Here is a 16,736-nt window from a genome sequence, read left to right on the forward strand (position 1 = left end):
ATTAAGGATATTAATTGCTACTAGATAGGTCACTGTTTCTAAGCCCTTTTGGTAGACTAAGCTAGTAACTGTGTGTGTTAAAACTACAGGGTTTTTAACTTCATCTCCTTGATCTTACATCTATCTATATTTCTTTTTGCCCACAGTAGCAATCAGTGAAACCAATGTAATTACTAATTTGCTTCATCCTTCCCTCTATGAACAAGAGTCTCAGAACAGCAATAGCAATACTGAAGAATTTTAAGGACTTTGCACCTGGCATAGTTTCTACTTTATGGTTATAACAGCAACTACACATTTAGGTTAATCTGATTTATTTTACCATCTCTTTTTAGACGTCGCTTTGTAAACACTATATATAGTTTTATAAATACGTAAAATATTTACATGGTTCCAAAGTCAAATTTACACAGCACAGTATATTCAAAGAAGTCTGTTCATAGTCCCCTTTATTCTCTCCCTTCTTCATGGGTGACTATTAAAAATTTTTACTTTAACTTACCACTGTTTTGCCTTATATAAGCAAATATGTATATATATTCATATCTGCCCTCTTAGATAAATGATAGCATACTATACACATTTTTCTTTAGCTTTAAAGTATATATATAACAATATATCCTGGAGATCATTCTACAGAAACATAATCATCTTTTTTTCACCATGGCATAGTGCTCAGCTGTGTGGATATATCACATAGATGGAGTTCAGTGCTTTTCAAACCATTTACATGGAAGGACCAATTTTATTTCTTATTTCCAATATGTCACAGACTGATACTTTAGTAAAATACAATAAAAATGAATTAGAAGGAAAATGAAATAAAAAGCCACAAAGATATACAAACTACAAACCCATATTCTTTATTATTATATTTAGACATAAATTTACATTTCAATAAAAAGCTGAATTACCATTACAGTTGTGGGATATTACTAACTTCTTATCTTTCTTTGCCACTGAACTGACTCTAGAGTTTCAGTTACCCCCTTCCAAGTTCAAGACGTATGGTGTAAATCCTGCAAGGTACTTAAATCCTGAAGGCCTTATTTAAACATGCTTTGTAAAGGCTCAAGCCCCTCTTTATGCAAATATTTTTCAAATGGACATTTTTACCCCAAACTTACAAACAATAATTTTATATCAAAAGAAAGGCAAGAAAAAAAATAACATTCAGATACTTAAAAAAGGAAACAGTGAATAAGGAATAATAAACTCATGAATTTAAGAAATTTTGTGTACTAAGAAAAGAGGAATGACACCTCTTCTTGAAAGCTGTCCAGGGTTATCCATCAAAATAATAAATCCCTTTCTTCTTTAGCCTCCCACATTTTGCTTTCACTTTTTACCATGGACTAAACACAATATGTCTTGAATTATGATAATTTATGTCATATACTCCCTTCTTTGGGTGACAAAGTCTTAAAGGGAAAGAGATCTTACCTTAATTATCTCAAATCCTCCAAAACATAGGCAACACAGGGCCTTGCAGGAAACAGTCACCAAGAAGGAAGAATGCTACTATATTTATTGCGTGTTATTATGCTGCTTTTATAAAAGTGCTATTCATTTATTTCATTTGTCTTACCTCCCTAGTAAGACAAATCTTAAGGCAATTAAAACCTATTTCTGTTCTTTATCTACTTCTCCTGTACATATTTCTTTTTTTTTTTTTTTTAAGATTTATTTGAGACAGAGTGAGTGGGGGTAGGGGCAGAGAGAGAGGGGGAGAAGCTAACTCCCTGCTGAGCACAGAGCCCCATGCAGGGCTCCATCTCACCACCTGGAGATCCTGACCTGAGCCAAAATCAAGAGTCAGAGGACAGTCAGCCGACTGAGGCACCCAGGTGCCCCATGTACATATTTCTTTACCCTCTACTTATGTACCTATAGGTGGTAATTAAGCATTTATTTGACCAAGAGAAATATGCTTATATGTTTCTTATGTATGTAATTATATGAACTAATTTATAAACTAAACTTTATAACTATTAAGTGGTGAAAATGCATCACCCTCTACAAATGATAAAATTTGTATTACTAGCATTATACTTTAATCAGATTAAAAAATCCCAAGTAAACAAATCCATTGTTATTTTGGGAGGTATTCTCTGAATATAGAAAATGCTTTAAATTTTCTAGCTTGTTATTTTACCTGAGTAGTAAATTCCTCTCTGCAAAATACAGATGGTAATATCTGCCTCACAAGGATATTGTGAAAATGAGGTATCTAGTACTGGGCTCAGCACAGAGAGACCCTCCAGAAATAATACTTCCTTTTCCCTGGCTATTGGAAGGTAATTACAAGGAAAGTGAATATTTCAATAAGGTCACAATGATTAAAATTTATTTAGTGAAACCATTTCCCTTCATCTTGTTCATTAAAATAAGAAACCATTTCCTTCTGGAAGTCTCCTCAATAAACACAGCATCATACTAAATTACAAAACCCCAACACATGCTGTGCTCCACATATGAAGTCCTATGTGTAAAAATGCTTTGTGCTCAGTGAACTGTCATGGTAAGGTAAATTATCATTATTGTATGCTCATGTTATATGTGCACTTCATGGGGCGCCTTGGTGGCTCAGTTGTTAAGCGTCTGCCTTCGGCTCAGGTCATGGTCCCAGGGTCCTGGGATGGAGCCCCGCATTGGGCTCCCTGCTCCATGGGAAGCCTGCTTCTCCCTCTCCCACTCTCCCTGCTTGTGTTCCCTCTCTCGCTGTGTCTCTGTCAAAAAAAAAATTGCACTTCATTTTGTTAATAATATAAAATGTAAATTCATATGCCTTACTCAAAATATTCACATGTTTTACCTATTATACCTTAAACTCTTTAAGAAGCACAATGTTGAATATAACTTAGCTTCACAACATCTGGTTCAGGAACACATTCCATAAGCACTCAATAATTAAATATCTGAATAAGGTCAAAGTGATTTAAGATCTATTTATATGAAAACCAGAATACACATAAATATTGTTGACCAAATACTTTGTGCACCAGGTAGAGCAAAAATACATAGACAAAATAGAATGAATTCAGTGACAGAGTCACTATTTTTTCTAAATGAGTCTCTATATTACAAGCATCAATTAGAAAGAAAAATAAGGAAACAAAGATGTTCGAAAAATATTTCAGTCCATTCTATAAATGTAAGTGCCCTGTATAAACAAAGAATGATGTTAACTTGCATTTACCTGTTTTTTAGCAGAGCGGTTAGGCTCTCAGAATTGAGTTGTTGCATTAAGGCCTCTCTCAGGGTCGGAAGCATGGACAGCACTGTAATGCAAACAGAAAATAAAAAAGGTCGCAAATGATATGACTGCCTTCACTGAGAAACGCACATCATTTAGGCTACAGGACTGGACTAGTAACTAGCAAGGGTTCGGAGGGAATGTCAGGGCTGGAGTTTTCAAATTGTTATTATTAAGAATAACAAAAACTGAGTTTATGCTAGTAAATCATTTATTTGCTTATGTTAATTGAATAGAATTATATATATATATATATATACACACACACTACGATCACAGCAATGTAAACAAATACACATACAAGAAAGACCGGGAAGAATTATTCTGAAATGTTAATAGTGCTGGTCTCTGGACAATGGAATACTAATAATCATCTTTTTTTCTCTTCGGTACTCTCCAAATTTTTTTTACAATGAATTTATTTCTGATAAAATGATCAAAAACAACATTTTTATCTTTAACTATACTTTTTGTTTCATATTTTATTTCTATTTTTAAAAAAGTTTATTGAATATTACAAAGCAATAAGCACTTATTGAAACCTAGACAAAAGTGCATCAGGCTGGGAATTAAGAACTGCTGAGTTGCAGTTTTGGTTTTGCCAATGGTTATTGCCTGTAACTCCCAAGATTAACATAGATAAAATAAGACATAGTGCCCTATGGAAAAAAAGATTGCATGTAATTTATAGATGTTACTTTATTTATAATAGGCTCCTGCATAGTATAAGAAATGCTGGAGAAATGCACATATAACAACTTAAAATGAGTTTCTAACACTAAATAAGTAATGATAACAAAATGAAAAAATATCAAGAGATCACAAATACCATATTCTAAAAGGGAAAAACTTCAGTGTATGATTTTTATTTCTTGACTAGGTAAGACATATTAATTATAAAATCCATATTATTTTTTCTATAGAACATTTAGTTTTAGCCTACTCTAGACATCATTTCAGTGCGGCACTATGTAGCTTCAGTGTATTTCCTCAAGCTGTATGATTAAATCACTTAAGTCATTTAGATTACTAACTAAACTCACAGCTCAGAGCCAATGTAAAAGGTAGCTTATCTTAGTGTATCTGGTACATATACCTAGCCCAAATGTGGTATGTTAGCCCACCAAGAAAAATTAGGCTAGAGGCCTACATACAGAAAATGGAGGCGGTAAGAAACGAATTTAAAGATTATGTGGTAAAACAACATGATTTGAGAGGAGTCTCTTCAACAATTCTGAGAGAAGAATTTTACTTTCCCCGTCAGCCTATTCAACCAAAGACAAGTCAATTCTTCTCTTCCAGGCATTTTTTTTTTTATATTTTATGTTTCTGTATTTATATTTATATTTCTGTATCTAGCTGAATATAGCATTCATGTTTTCCTTTAGCCATCCAATCTCCATGATAAATACCCCCCAGTCCAACCACAAATCACACGACAACCCTTCATCAGCTATGAAATCTGTGTGACCCTGAGCAAGTTATTTAACCTCTCAGTGCCTCCGTTTTCTTGGTAAACTGAGGATAACATTGGATCTACCTTATAGAATTGTTGCAAGGATTAACTGAGACATATAAAGCATTTAGAACATTTGCACATGAGAACGCTCAGTAAGTGTCAGCCCTTATTATATCCTTATTTGGCCTCTTCTGACACATTCCAGTTTGTATCTTCTTTTTTTTTTTTAAGATTTATTTATTTGAGAGACAGAGAGAAAGCATGAGTGGGAGGGGCAGAGGGAGAGATAGAATCTCAAGCAGACTCTGCACTGAGCGTGGAGCCCTACCGGGGGCTGGATCTCATGACCCTGAAGTTATGACCTGAGCTGAAACCAAGTGTTGGGCGTTTAACCAACTGTGCCACTCAGGCACCCCTCCTGTACTTGACTACTCCAGAGCATGATGCAACTACCTTTGATCTGAATCAAAGATTTTATTATTGTAGTCTAAGATTAAATTAGTACTTCTAGAAGTCATATCAAAGTGTTTATAACCAGCTTATGCTCAACTAGAACTCCCAACCCATACTCATATATCCTGCTTGCAAGCAAGCTTAGATAATTGTGTATCTGTACAACTGACTTTTAATGCAGAACAATTAATTTATCCAGCCTAGCACTCTGTCATGTATAAATTTAATAAGCATCTCTCCTGAATCTTTAGTAAAATCATGAAGAAGATAAAGTCACTGGGCAGAACACAGAAGCATTTTATTAGATGATATCTTTCAAGTTGGGGCAAACTTTTTGGATAAAAAAAAAACTAGCTCTATTTACCTAAAACTACTAAATTTTTCTAGTATATCCATGCATCTTATTCAAAAGGATAGAAATTTATCATATGACTTATAACCCCATTATCAATGCATACCAGAAAGCTAATTTGGAAAGTTTTCCAGGGAACTTATATTTGGCTCCTACCATATTTTATTTTTAATTACCTATCTGCAGCCATTTATTCATCTGAGGGTTGTGATGGTCATGGAAATGTGCCACCATATCTGCTAGGAGCATGGCTGACTGGCGATCCAATACCATGTCTGTACTGCTCCCAGCCAATGAGAGTGGTCTGTGGCGATACTAACACAGGTCTATTCCTGGGGGTCTTGTCTGCCAGGGAACTTTGACTTAAGGATGCCCCACTGGCCTGCCAAAACTTTCTTGGAACTGTGCTGTAGGCTGAGACTCTTCTTATCTAATCTCTCCTTCTCCCTTTCCGTTCACGTGTAAAGACCTGCACTATGATCTAAAGGCTTTCCTTGCCTCCTTCTGCTCCCTCCCCTTTGTTCTTTGCAGGTGTTCCCAATATATGTCTTGCACATCTAATCCCATCTTAGCATCTGTTTCCCAGGGAACAAAAACTGACACAAGGGTCCATGTCAAATTGAGATGTATTTGCAGACTCTAGACTACCTTTTTCTATTTTCTGAAAATAGGAGTAATAACTGGAAATGGACTGTCCTTATTTTCTAAAAATTCATTGAAATGTCCTTGGTAGCATCACTTCATTGATGCTGAATATCAATTTAAAGAATTATGTAACTTTTTTTTTTTTTTAAGTAGGCTCCACATCCAGCATGGAGCCCAACGCAGGGCTTGAACTCATGACCCTGAGATCAAGACCTGAGCTAAGATCAAAAGTCAGATGCTTAACTGACTGAGCCACTCAGGTGCCCCAAGAATTACGTAATTTTTAAAAAGTTATCATTTACTGAGTATTTATTATGCACCAAGCACTTTATATGCATTATCTCCTCACATTCTACAAAAATTTATGAAGTGGGTTTTATGATGATCATTTTATAGAAAAGAGACCTGAGATTTAGATTTGCCCAAAGATACAGGGATATTACAAGGAAAACCTGGGAACCGAACTGTTTTTTAAAAAAAAATTATTTTATTTAAATTCAATTAACATATAGTACATTATTAGTTTCAGAGGTAGAGTTCAGTGATTCATCAGTTGCAAATAATACCCACTGCTCATTATATCACATGCCCTCCTTAATGCGTTTTATCTGAGTTGTCATTACATGCAGTATTTATGATTACTATTTGCTTTATAGAATGAAGTATTATTATACTAAAAATAAAGTCCTTTAAACTCAGAAAAAAAAGAGAACCTACCTTTACAATTCTTTCTAAATTAACTGTTCTTAAAAGAAGCGAAAGAGAAAAGACTAAGCTTTAAACAATAACAAAGAAAAACAGGTTTGACATGGATTTGAAAACTAATTCTTTAAGGGGTTATGCCAGTTATTAACACCTGTTCCCTTCAAATGTGGGCAGTTGATTTTGTTATGGCATTCTCCTAGCTCTAGAAGTTAAATTATTACCATTAATTCATGTTGATTAGCGTATACTACTGTGCTACACTCATGGGTCTGTAGTTGCCTACGGTGAATTTAACACACTTAGGAATTTTTACTACAGCTATAAGGCCTAATGAAATCAGGCCTATCCTTGTAGCCTTACTTCCTACTACTCTTCCATTGCTCATTCCGCTCTAGCTACATAGCCCTTTTGCTATTTCTTGAAAGTATCAAGTCTGTTCCCACCGAAGGCATTTTGCATGGCTCCCTCCATTGAATCATTTGGTTCTCTTCAAATGTCACCTCCTCAAAGAGGCCTGACTCTCCTGATTGCCATTTCTTAAAGAATATCCCCACCTCTCTCGCAGCTTTATTCTCCTTATGGCAGCCATCACTGCCTGAAGTTATTTATATGTTGTTTATCATTTGTTACTTTCATTAGCATATAAATTCTAAAGGTCAGGGATTTTTTTTTTTTTTTTAAACTTTCACCTTCTGTTTCCCCAGCACTGGGTACCCCAAGTATTTGCTGAGTGAATAAATAAAATGAGTGAACAAGCATTTACTGTATATTGTATATTGATTTATACTGATTTTAAAAATCAACATTTAATGATGTATTTCAGTTAAATCATATAAATCCTTGCTAGATTTATCATTCTTCTTTTACCTTTTCCTCTTAACTTTGGTCCTGAAGGTATGCAAATTAATATAAATCATCAAGTAACTTTTTTTTTTAAGATTTTATTTATTTATTTGACAGAGAGAGACATAGCGAGAGAGGGAACACAAGCAGGAGGGAGTGAGAGAGGGAGAAGCAGGCTTCCCGCTGAGCAGGGAGCCTGACGTGGGGCTCGATCCCAGGACTCTGGGATCATGACCTGAGCTGAAGGCAGATGCCTAACGACTGAGCCACCCAGGTGCCCCAATCATCAAGTAACTTTATACATGTATAAATATTTCTCTTTGCCTTACCTGTCATATTGCAAGTCCTCTGGTTACTTTCAAAATGATACTGTCGTCGTGCTTGAGCAATATACTCTGCAGCTTCTCTTTCTTGTATTTCTCTGATTTTCTTCTGTCCATATTTTCCCAGGATATATACTCCTAAAATTATTTTTTTAAAACAAGCAAGAATGTTAATCTAGTTAATTTGAGTATTAAAAATTCCAAACAGTATTTTTAACCTGCTTCATCCAAATATAAGGTTTATATCAATGAAAAGTTAAAAATCACAACTTTTAAAAATCTAAATTAAAGACTTATGTAGGAATTGTGACCTAAATAGAAGGAAAAGGAGACTGGCATTTTAACAGACAATGATGGGAACATAAAGCTAAGTCTGAAGAAACCAGAAAGGAATTAAGTGTACAAGTCTGGCGATGCCCTTACTAGTGAATTGGAGATATTCTAAGTGTCCAGCAATAAGGGATTGTTTAAATAAATTATGGTCTATCCATACAATAATCTTTTGAAATCTTATGTGGCTGTTAAAAACTACATTGCTAAATTAGCTAATGACTCAAGGAAATATCCATATATATTGTTAGGTTATAAAATAAGATCTGGATGTTTCCCTTTTTAACATAAGTAGATACACAGAAAAAAACAGGTGGGTTTTAACATAAAGTAAACAATAATCATTGTTGCATAGTGGGATAGCAGCTGATCTTTATCTTCTATTTGCTTCTTTGCATCTTCCATATTTTCTTCAGTCAACATGTCATACTTTTTTAAAATGTAAGATAAAAGTTTTATTTATTTATTTAAAGATAAAATTTTTAAAAGAAAGAATACAAGAAAGGTAGGTAGTCAGGCAGACATCAAGAACTAGTACTTTCAGTGGAAAAGGAAGAGGGAAGACGTATAGCAATTCCTAAATTATAACACCACAGCATAAAAATATAGGTGGGGTCATGAGGCCTATAATTTTGTTGAACACATTTCAGCATAGACAGATGATATATAAATGTGCACATTCTGGTCTATGCCCCAGGGGCAGTTAATTGTCCTAATTGGGAATGCGAATACTTCAGAGTGGTTGGTTAGCATTTGACCAAAAGCCACACTCCGAGGTTTAAGTACTTCAACTAACTTTTATCTAACATAATGAATATCAGAAATGGATTTTCATAGATTAAATTAGTGGTGTTTAAGATACTGGATTAGCCAAAACATTTTAGTAATACTCATTTGAGCAAGAATATATGAATCTAGCAAGTCCTTTGTCCTTAGGAATGACTTAGCCTTGAATCCTCAGCTGCTAATTAGGAGGATTCTTAGTCAAAGGAGTTAACCAAATGGCCAACAGAATCCTACAAATGGAAAACTGTTGCATTTGCTTCAGGCAAATCTTTTTCTTTTTTGGAGAGAGAGAGGGAGAGATAGAAAGGGGGGGGTAGAGGGAGAAAGCAATTCCCAAGGGCTTGACCTCAGGACCCTGAGATGATCTGAGCCAAAATCAAGAGTCTGACACATAACCGAATGAGCCACCCAAATGCCCCATCTTCAGGCAAATCTTTCATGCAAGGTTCTGTTGCTGGGCTGAAAGAGGACAATGGGACTTCAATAAGCTTATAAAACAGGTTATGATACTGTTTTATTTATACTGACTAACAGGATGTTTTTATGTGTGCCAGCATGTGTTTCATTACAACCTGGCAACATATTTGTAAGGGAGTAACTGATGCTCACTTATCTCCAACTGCTTGTGACCCTCAATATCTAACAGAAAGAACCTAAGAACTGTGCAGGACCTAAATAATTGGATTTAGTCTGTTTGTCACAAGTGGGGAGGAGACGGCCCTGTAGGAACTGCAAAGCAAACACACATCCTGAAATATTTTCACTAATATGAGCATTATAAAGATTTTATTTATTCATTTGAGACACAGAGATACAGAGAGAGAGAGAGAGAGCATGAGCAGGGGGAAGAGGCAGAGGGAGAGGGAGAAGCAGGCTTCCCGCTGAGCCAGGAGCCCTATGCGGGGCTCATGGCTCGGATCCCAGGACACGGGGATCATGACGTGAGCCAAAGGCAGACGCTTAACCATCTGAGCCACCCAGGCACCCCTAATATAAGCATTATAGATGAACTGATAACACATTATATATTCTTAAAAATAATAGTTCAGTAAAAGGTATGTCCTGCAAATAATTAGACAGAAATAAACTATGACTGTTGCTATGTTTGTATGCAAATACATGTATTATAATCATGCTTAAAGAGCAAATGAAAATTATATAAGTGGCTTCATAGCTGCCTTTTTTGTAATGCATCCTCAATAAACTGATGACAGTGCCATAACACCAAAGAGTGAAGAAACTGACTTATATTTCACAAATAACTCTTTGGTAGGCAATTCTTAGGTAACAACTACTTCTCAATGAATTGTTTGTATTTTATTTGCACAATAGATTGCTTAAAGTTATGTGTAAAATGATTATCATTTCTCAAATAATAATAATGTAAGGTGAAACACTGCAGTGATGACCATTGTGTATCTAAGAATTTTCTGGAATTACAATAAATAACTGGTATATGTGTTTTCTGGGAGAAAAGGTATACTGCTTTCATTAGATTCTCAACAGTGTCTGATAAAATTTTTTTCAGGAACTACTGTATTTGTTTGATAGGTGTTATATATTCTAACTAAAGCTAAAAGAAAATGAATTATTATGGGTTGAACTGTGTCACACACACTCCTCCCCCATTCATATGTTGAAGTCTCCCTATTTCAGAATGTTACCTCATTTGGAGATAGGATCTTTATAGAGGTAATCCAGTTAAAAAGGAGGTCATTAGGGTGAGCTCTAATCCAACATGACTGGTATTCTGGTAAGAGGAAATTTGGACACAGACATGTGTAGAAGGAAGATGATGTAAAGACACAGAGGCAATAACCATCTACAAACTGAGGAGAGGGGCCTGTAGAAGATGCTACTCTTACAGCCCTCAGAAGGAACAAATCCTGCCAACACAATGGTCTTGGATTTCTGAACTCCAGAACAACGAGATAATACATTTCTGTTGCTTAAGCCACTCAGTTGGTGGTACTTCGTTATAGAAACACTAGCAAACTAATACATGAAATTAGGCTAAAATCCCACAACCCATTATTTTTTTTTGAGTTAGCACTGAAGTAAGTTACTATATAAAAAGTAAGAAGTTACTATATAAAAGTCAAATTTAGCCAAGCTCTCATTCCTAAAATTAATAAATTCTGATTTTTTTTCTTCCCTAGGAAAGTAAGTATGAAGGCAGAGAATTCATTAACTAAAATATGGTATTCAGGATCATCTATATATTCAACTGGCTGCCTGAATCATCTGAAGACAACAGATATTGATGGCTGTGGCACCATCTAGGAAGGTAACTGAGCAACCTCTTCCTCTCTCTCAATTTTTTCATCCATAAAATGAAAGGCTGGGATTATAAGGTGCTTTACAAGTTTCTTCTGTAGTTATAACTTTATTTATGAATAATGGAAACAATCACTAAATACCTGAAAAAATGGGGGTGCCTGGGTGGCTCAGTCTGTTAAATGTCCAACTCTTGGTTTCGGCTCAGGTCATGACCTCAGGGTTGTAAGCTCAAGCCCTGCGTTGGTCTCTGCACTCAGCTTGGACTCTGCTTGAGATTCTTTCTCCCTCCCCCTCCAGCTCTCTGCCTCCACCCTCCAGCTATCTAAAAAACAAAAATGAAAACAATCCCTCCCCCCAAACCAATGAAAATGTTTTGAGGTTTCCTTTCAGAACATTGCTGGTAAAGCAAAATCTCTTCTACTCTTTCCACGTTATAAATTCAGTTTTTTCAAACTATCTTTTAGTTGTCTTCCTTTCCTGGAAGAAAATCCCTGCAATACAACGATTTTACCAGATTACTACTAGGTTAATAATTTCAGTAAGTTTGAAAATAATCTATTATCATCGTTTAAAATCTAACAAAACACGAAATCCTGCTAGTCTGATTTTATTCTGGAAATATTTTCTAAATTTTGCCACTTTACTCCAACTTCTTTACCATTGTCTTCATTCAGATTCTGAATAATGCTCTTAAGAACTGGTTTCCAGCTTCCTCCTCTCCGCTTTTGTTCTTGTCTCACACCTTTCCAATCCATCTTTTATACGCCAAGTGATTTTCTAAAATTTAAATCTGACTACGTATTCCTGGGTTTAGAATTCTTTAACACCCTGCCATCTTTTCTTAACGTGGATTCCCTGTTCCACTTACATCAGAATTACTTGAAGTACCTGTTAAAAATGTAGCCTTTAAGAGAGTTCCCTGAAATCATCCCCAAATGTCTTGTCTTGTACAATACTGCATCCCCAATATATAATATAGGTACACAAAGGGAGCTCAATAAATACTTGCTGGATAACTGATGAATAAATGGACTGGTCTGGACCGAAAGAATCAGAATCTGGGAAAGAAAATCCCAGGGTCCTGGGATCAAGTCCTGCATCGGGCTCCTTGCTCAGCGGGGAGCCTGTTTCTCCCTCTGCCTGCCGCTCCCCCTGCTTGTGTGTGCTCTTTCTCTGACAAATAAAATCTTAAAAAAAAAAAACAACAAAAGAAAACTCTGTTTTTATTAAGCCTCTTAAGTGATTTTTATCATAGGAAAGTCAAGAAGCACTGGTGCCCGAGATAATGTCCAGATTCAGTAGAATAGCACAATATAGAAGGCCCTTCACAACCTGCACTCAGGCTAGTTTTCCAAATTCATCTTTTGTCACTCCCCATTTATTCCCTGTTCTTAGCCATAGTGAAATACACTGGCTCATCACAAGCAATATATCTGAATCTGTTGAACAACCCTTTTTCCTGCTGTGTCCCGTTCTCTTTTGCTAGCTGTACAACTTGACTCAAGTGAATTCTTGAGTGAAGCCTGCCAGACAACTTCACATTTATTTCTCTCTCCTCTAAGTACCCACAGCACCAGCTCTATTATGGTACTGTAATATCATCATTGTACTACTTTTGTTTATTTCCGCTTCTGCTTTCCAGACAGCACCACGAGTTCCTCAAAGTCAAGAACGGTCTTACTCCTTTGTATTCCCAGAGCCTGATATAGTGGGAGGTGGCCCTCACTTTCATTCAAATGTTTGTTGAATGAAAGAAAGAATGAATAAATGGAAAAGTAAAGAGACCAAAAATTACAGGGATTAAGATTTAAATTATAAGTCAATGCTCTGAGATTTTTAGAAATCAGCAAGTCAATAAATATAATCTGCTTATTCTCTGTTCTGCAACATTTTCTTTGCATAGTAGTTCTCGAAGTGTGGCTTGGGTACTCTTGGAGGTGTTCAATACCTTTTCATGGAACCTGTGAGTCAAAACTATTTTTGTAGTTTTTGTCTTTTGCATTCTCATTTTCTCATACAGCAGAGTATTACAGAGGCTACATGACATGTAGTAACACAACCGACTGGATACAGAGAGAGAGAGAGATGGGAATCCAGCTTTCGTCAATTAAGCCAGACAGTAAAGAGATTTGCAAAAATGTAAAATGATGCCACTCTTTTCACTATTTTTTAAAAAATAATATTTGTGTTAATATGTAATGGGTTTACTATTGTTAATATTTAAAAAATTTCTTGGTTTTAATTTCTAATATGGCAACTACTAATAGATACAATTTTTTAAAGGCTATTTAGAGTCTTTAATTTTTACAAGTGTAAAGGAGACCTCAGGCCAAAAAGGTTACATTTTATAAACTGGTCAAATTGTACAAATTGGTCGAAAGCAGTTACTTAACCAAAATGCAGGAAATTCCAACGTAAGGCCTGCAACTCAAAGCATGAGGTTTTTTTCCACCACTGAATGGCCAAACTTCTTTGAGCAAACAGGCTGATATCTTACCTAGTTTTCAAGCCTGACAAAATATGCCACTTCTTCCATGAAGACCTTTTCTATTTCTTTCCAACTGCACATACTATCTGCTGGTTTGATCTGTATGCCATTTCCCAACCCCCCAGCTGTCTTATTGTTTTGTATTTTAATTATTTGTATACTTGTCATAATCAGAATGTGTCCCCCCCCCAATTCACATGTTGAAATCCTAATGCCTGATGTGATGATATTAGGAGGTGAGGTCTTTGGGAGGTGCTTAGGTCATGAGAGTGGAGCCTTCATGAATGGGATTAGTGTTCTTATAAAAGGGACTTCACAGAGACCCCTACCCTTTTTGCCACGTGATGATACAAAAAGTCCGCAACCCAGAAGCAGGCCCTCACCCAACCTTCTTGGCACCCTGATCCAGCCTCGAGAACTGAGAGAAATAAATTTCGGTTGTTTACAGTCACCCAGTCTGTGGTATTTTGCTGTAGCAGCCCTAGTGGACTAAGACACTTGTTTTTCATTCCTGTCAGACCACAAAGTCCATGAAGGCAGAGTGGTAGTGTGCAAAGAGAAAGTGTTTCAGAATCTAACACACCTGGTTTGAATTCTAGTTTCCTTTTTATTAACTCTGAGATCCTGGGCAAGTTTCTTCAGTTCTTAGGATTCTAGTTCCAACATTTTTGAAAGGAGAGAGTAATAACTACTCTTGTTGTCCTGCCCATTGAATAGAAGAGCTTAGTACATTTATTTCTGGGCACCCAATAAATGGTAGCTATTACTATTAAAAAATCTGTAACTCTTGTATTTCCAATCATATTACCTTAAACACTACAGGCACTGGATAAATATGTCTTAGATTAACTGAAATGTAAGACGTTAGTAGGAAGATATAAAACACTAGGATCATTTTCTCTTTCTGTCCCTCTGAACTTTTTTCCCCTTTCTCATTTCTCTTAGTCTGTAATTATAAAGCTCTCAAAAAATTTTTGAAAAAGTCTATAACTATGTCTTAAGTATGCTCTTTTGCTTCCCTTACGATTATGTCTAATCTACCATTAAGTTGTTCCATAGATCTGAAGGGGTATGCTATTCTGAGACTGCTAAAGAGAAATTATTTTCCTTCCTTCAGTAGTGGCAAAAAAAATTTTGTTTATACTTCTTCCATAATATGTGTATCTTTAACTTTACAAATAAAAGGGACTTAGTATTCTTAGAATAACTGAAATACACAGATAGTCCCTGAATTATACAAATTTTGACTTATGATGCAAAAGTATTACACATTCAGTAGAATCCATACTTTAAATTTTGATCTTTTGCTGGGCTAGCAAATATGTGGTATAATACTTTCGTGGCGCTGGGCAGTGGCAGTGAGCCCCAGCTCCCAGTCAGCCACGCGATCATTGAGAGTAAACAACTCTTACAATCATCCTGTAATCATTCAACCATTGTTTGTCACTTTCAGTACAGTATTCAAAAAATTACAGGAGATATTAACACTATTACAAAATAGGATTTGTGTTAGATGATTTTGCCCAACTGTAGGCTTAAGGAAGTGTTCCCAGCACATTTTAGGTAGGCTAGGCTAAGCTATGATGTTTGGTAGGTTAGCTAATATTAAGTGTACTTTTGACTTACGATATTTTCAACTTACTGTATTTTTATTGGGTCATAATCCCATCGCAAGTTGAGGGAGATCTGTACATTAGATGTCAGTGGCTGAAGATACTGGAAAACTTATTTGTAAAGGATTGCTCAAAGAATGCTGTAAAAATTCACATAAAAATGTACTGATTTGTGAAAGACCTCAGAGATGATGAAGACTCTCCTTACCTCATCAGTAAGCTGATTTCAAACTTTCCAGAATCAAAAGATCTGAGTTCCTGATGCCAAAAGCATTGTTAATTTCAAACTGTTTGGAGGCAATAGAACATAATCTAACAGTAAGAGAAAAGCAACCAAATTCTTTAGAAAACTTCTGTTCTTGTTTTTTAAGTACTTCTGTAACCAAAGCATGTAGTTCGTGCTACTATTTCTCAAAAAATCAAATGCTAAAAATGCCCTCTTAACATTCCTCCATTTCCTTCTATCTCACAAAGCTTCTTATTCTCCCCTTCAACTCCCTGCATATTATGACATGATCACCATATGAGGCAAAGGCTCTCACGATTATCCTGTTTCTAAATGTCTCCTCAGCCTCAGCTGACTCAGTTATGTCAGCCAGACAGATGGGCATTGATCCTAACCTTGAAGATCCTGAGGAAGATTGCACAACATCTTCCAAACATCTTCTTAACTGCATAATTTGTATTCTCAAGAAGCAGAAACAGAACTAAAATACTGATTTGTGTTTCTTTGTCTAGTACGTATCGTGCAGTCCTTTAGTCTACCTGCGTTCCTTTAGTCTACCTGCGTGCTGTTTTTTTTTTTTTTTTAATCAAATTAACTTTAAACAACACTGGAAGTGCAGGCTTTAGGTTCTCCTAGAGTATTACGAAACTTCTGAGAAGGATGAAAACCAAACGAACTACAGAGAGTGCCAACACAAACGAAGACTCTCACAGGAAAAGAACAACTTAAAAATACGTGTCTGTAAGAGAATGGTATCTTGAAACAGAAACTTAATTGTGTAGGCTTCTCCCAAGGTCCGTGAGAAAAAAGGATAGGAGAGAAACAGAGTAAGCGGCAGTGTCAGGACAAAAGACACAAATTCCACAACCGCAGAGGTGTGAAGAACCTTAGAGGTTTGTCACCCGCGCCCCGTCCGACGGGTGAACTAATCTCCTCTACATATCCGGGACTATGGTCGCCCGCCCTCTATTTCAGAA

At 36.0% G+C, this 16,736-nt stretch overlaps 1 protein-coding gene across 1 annotated transcript in view; it reads right to left on the reverse strand.

Annotated features, from left to right (window-relative positions):
- Positions 1 to 16,736, reverse strand: part of PEX3 (peroxisomal biogenesis factor 3) — a 33,866-nt gene that overhangs the window by 16,716 nt on the left and 414 nt on the right. Inside the window, exons 2-3 of the mRNA XM_027600984.1 lie at positions 8,043 to 8,174; positions 3,200 to 3,281 (exon numbers count right to left, since the gene is read on the reverse strand). Coding sequence (XP_027456785.1) covers positions 3,200 to 3,281; positions 8,043 to 8,174 — 214 coding nt within the window. The remainder of the gene's footprint in view (positions 1 to 3,199; positions 3,282 to 8,042; positions 8,175 to 16,736) is intronic.

This window comes from Zalophus californianus, chromosome 7 (assembly GCF_009762305.2).
Source record: "Zalophus californianus isolate mZalCal1 chromosome 7, mZalCal1.pri.v2, whole genome shotgun sequence".
NCBI classification, from domain to species: Eukaryota; Metazoa; Chordata; class Mammalia; order Carnivora; family Otariidae; genus Zalophus; species Zalophus californianus.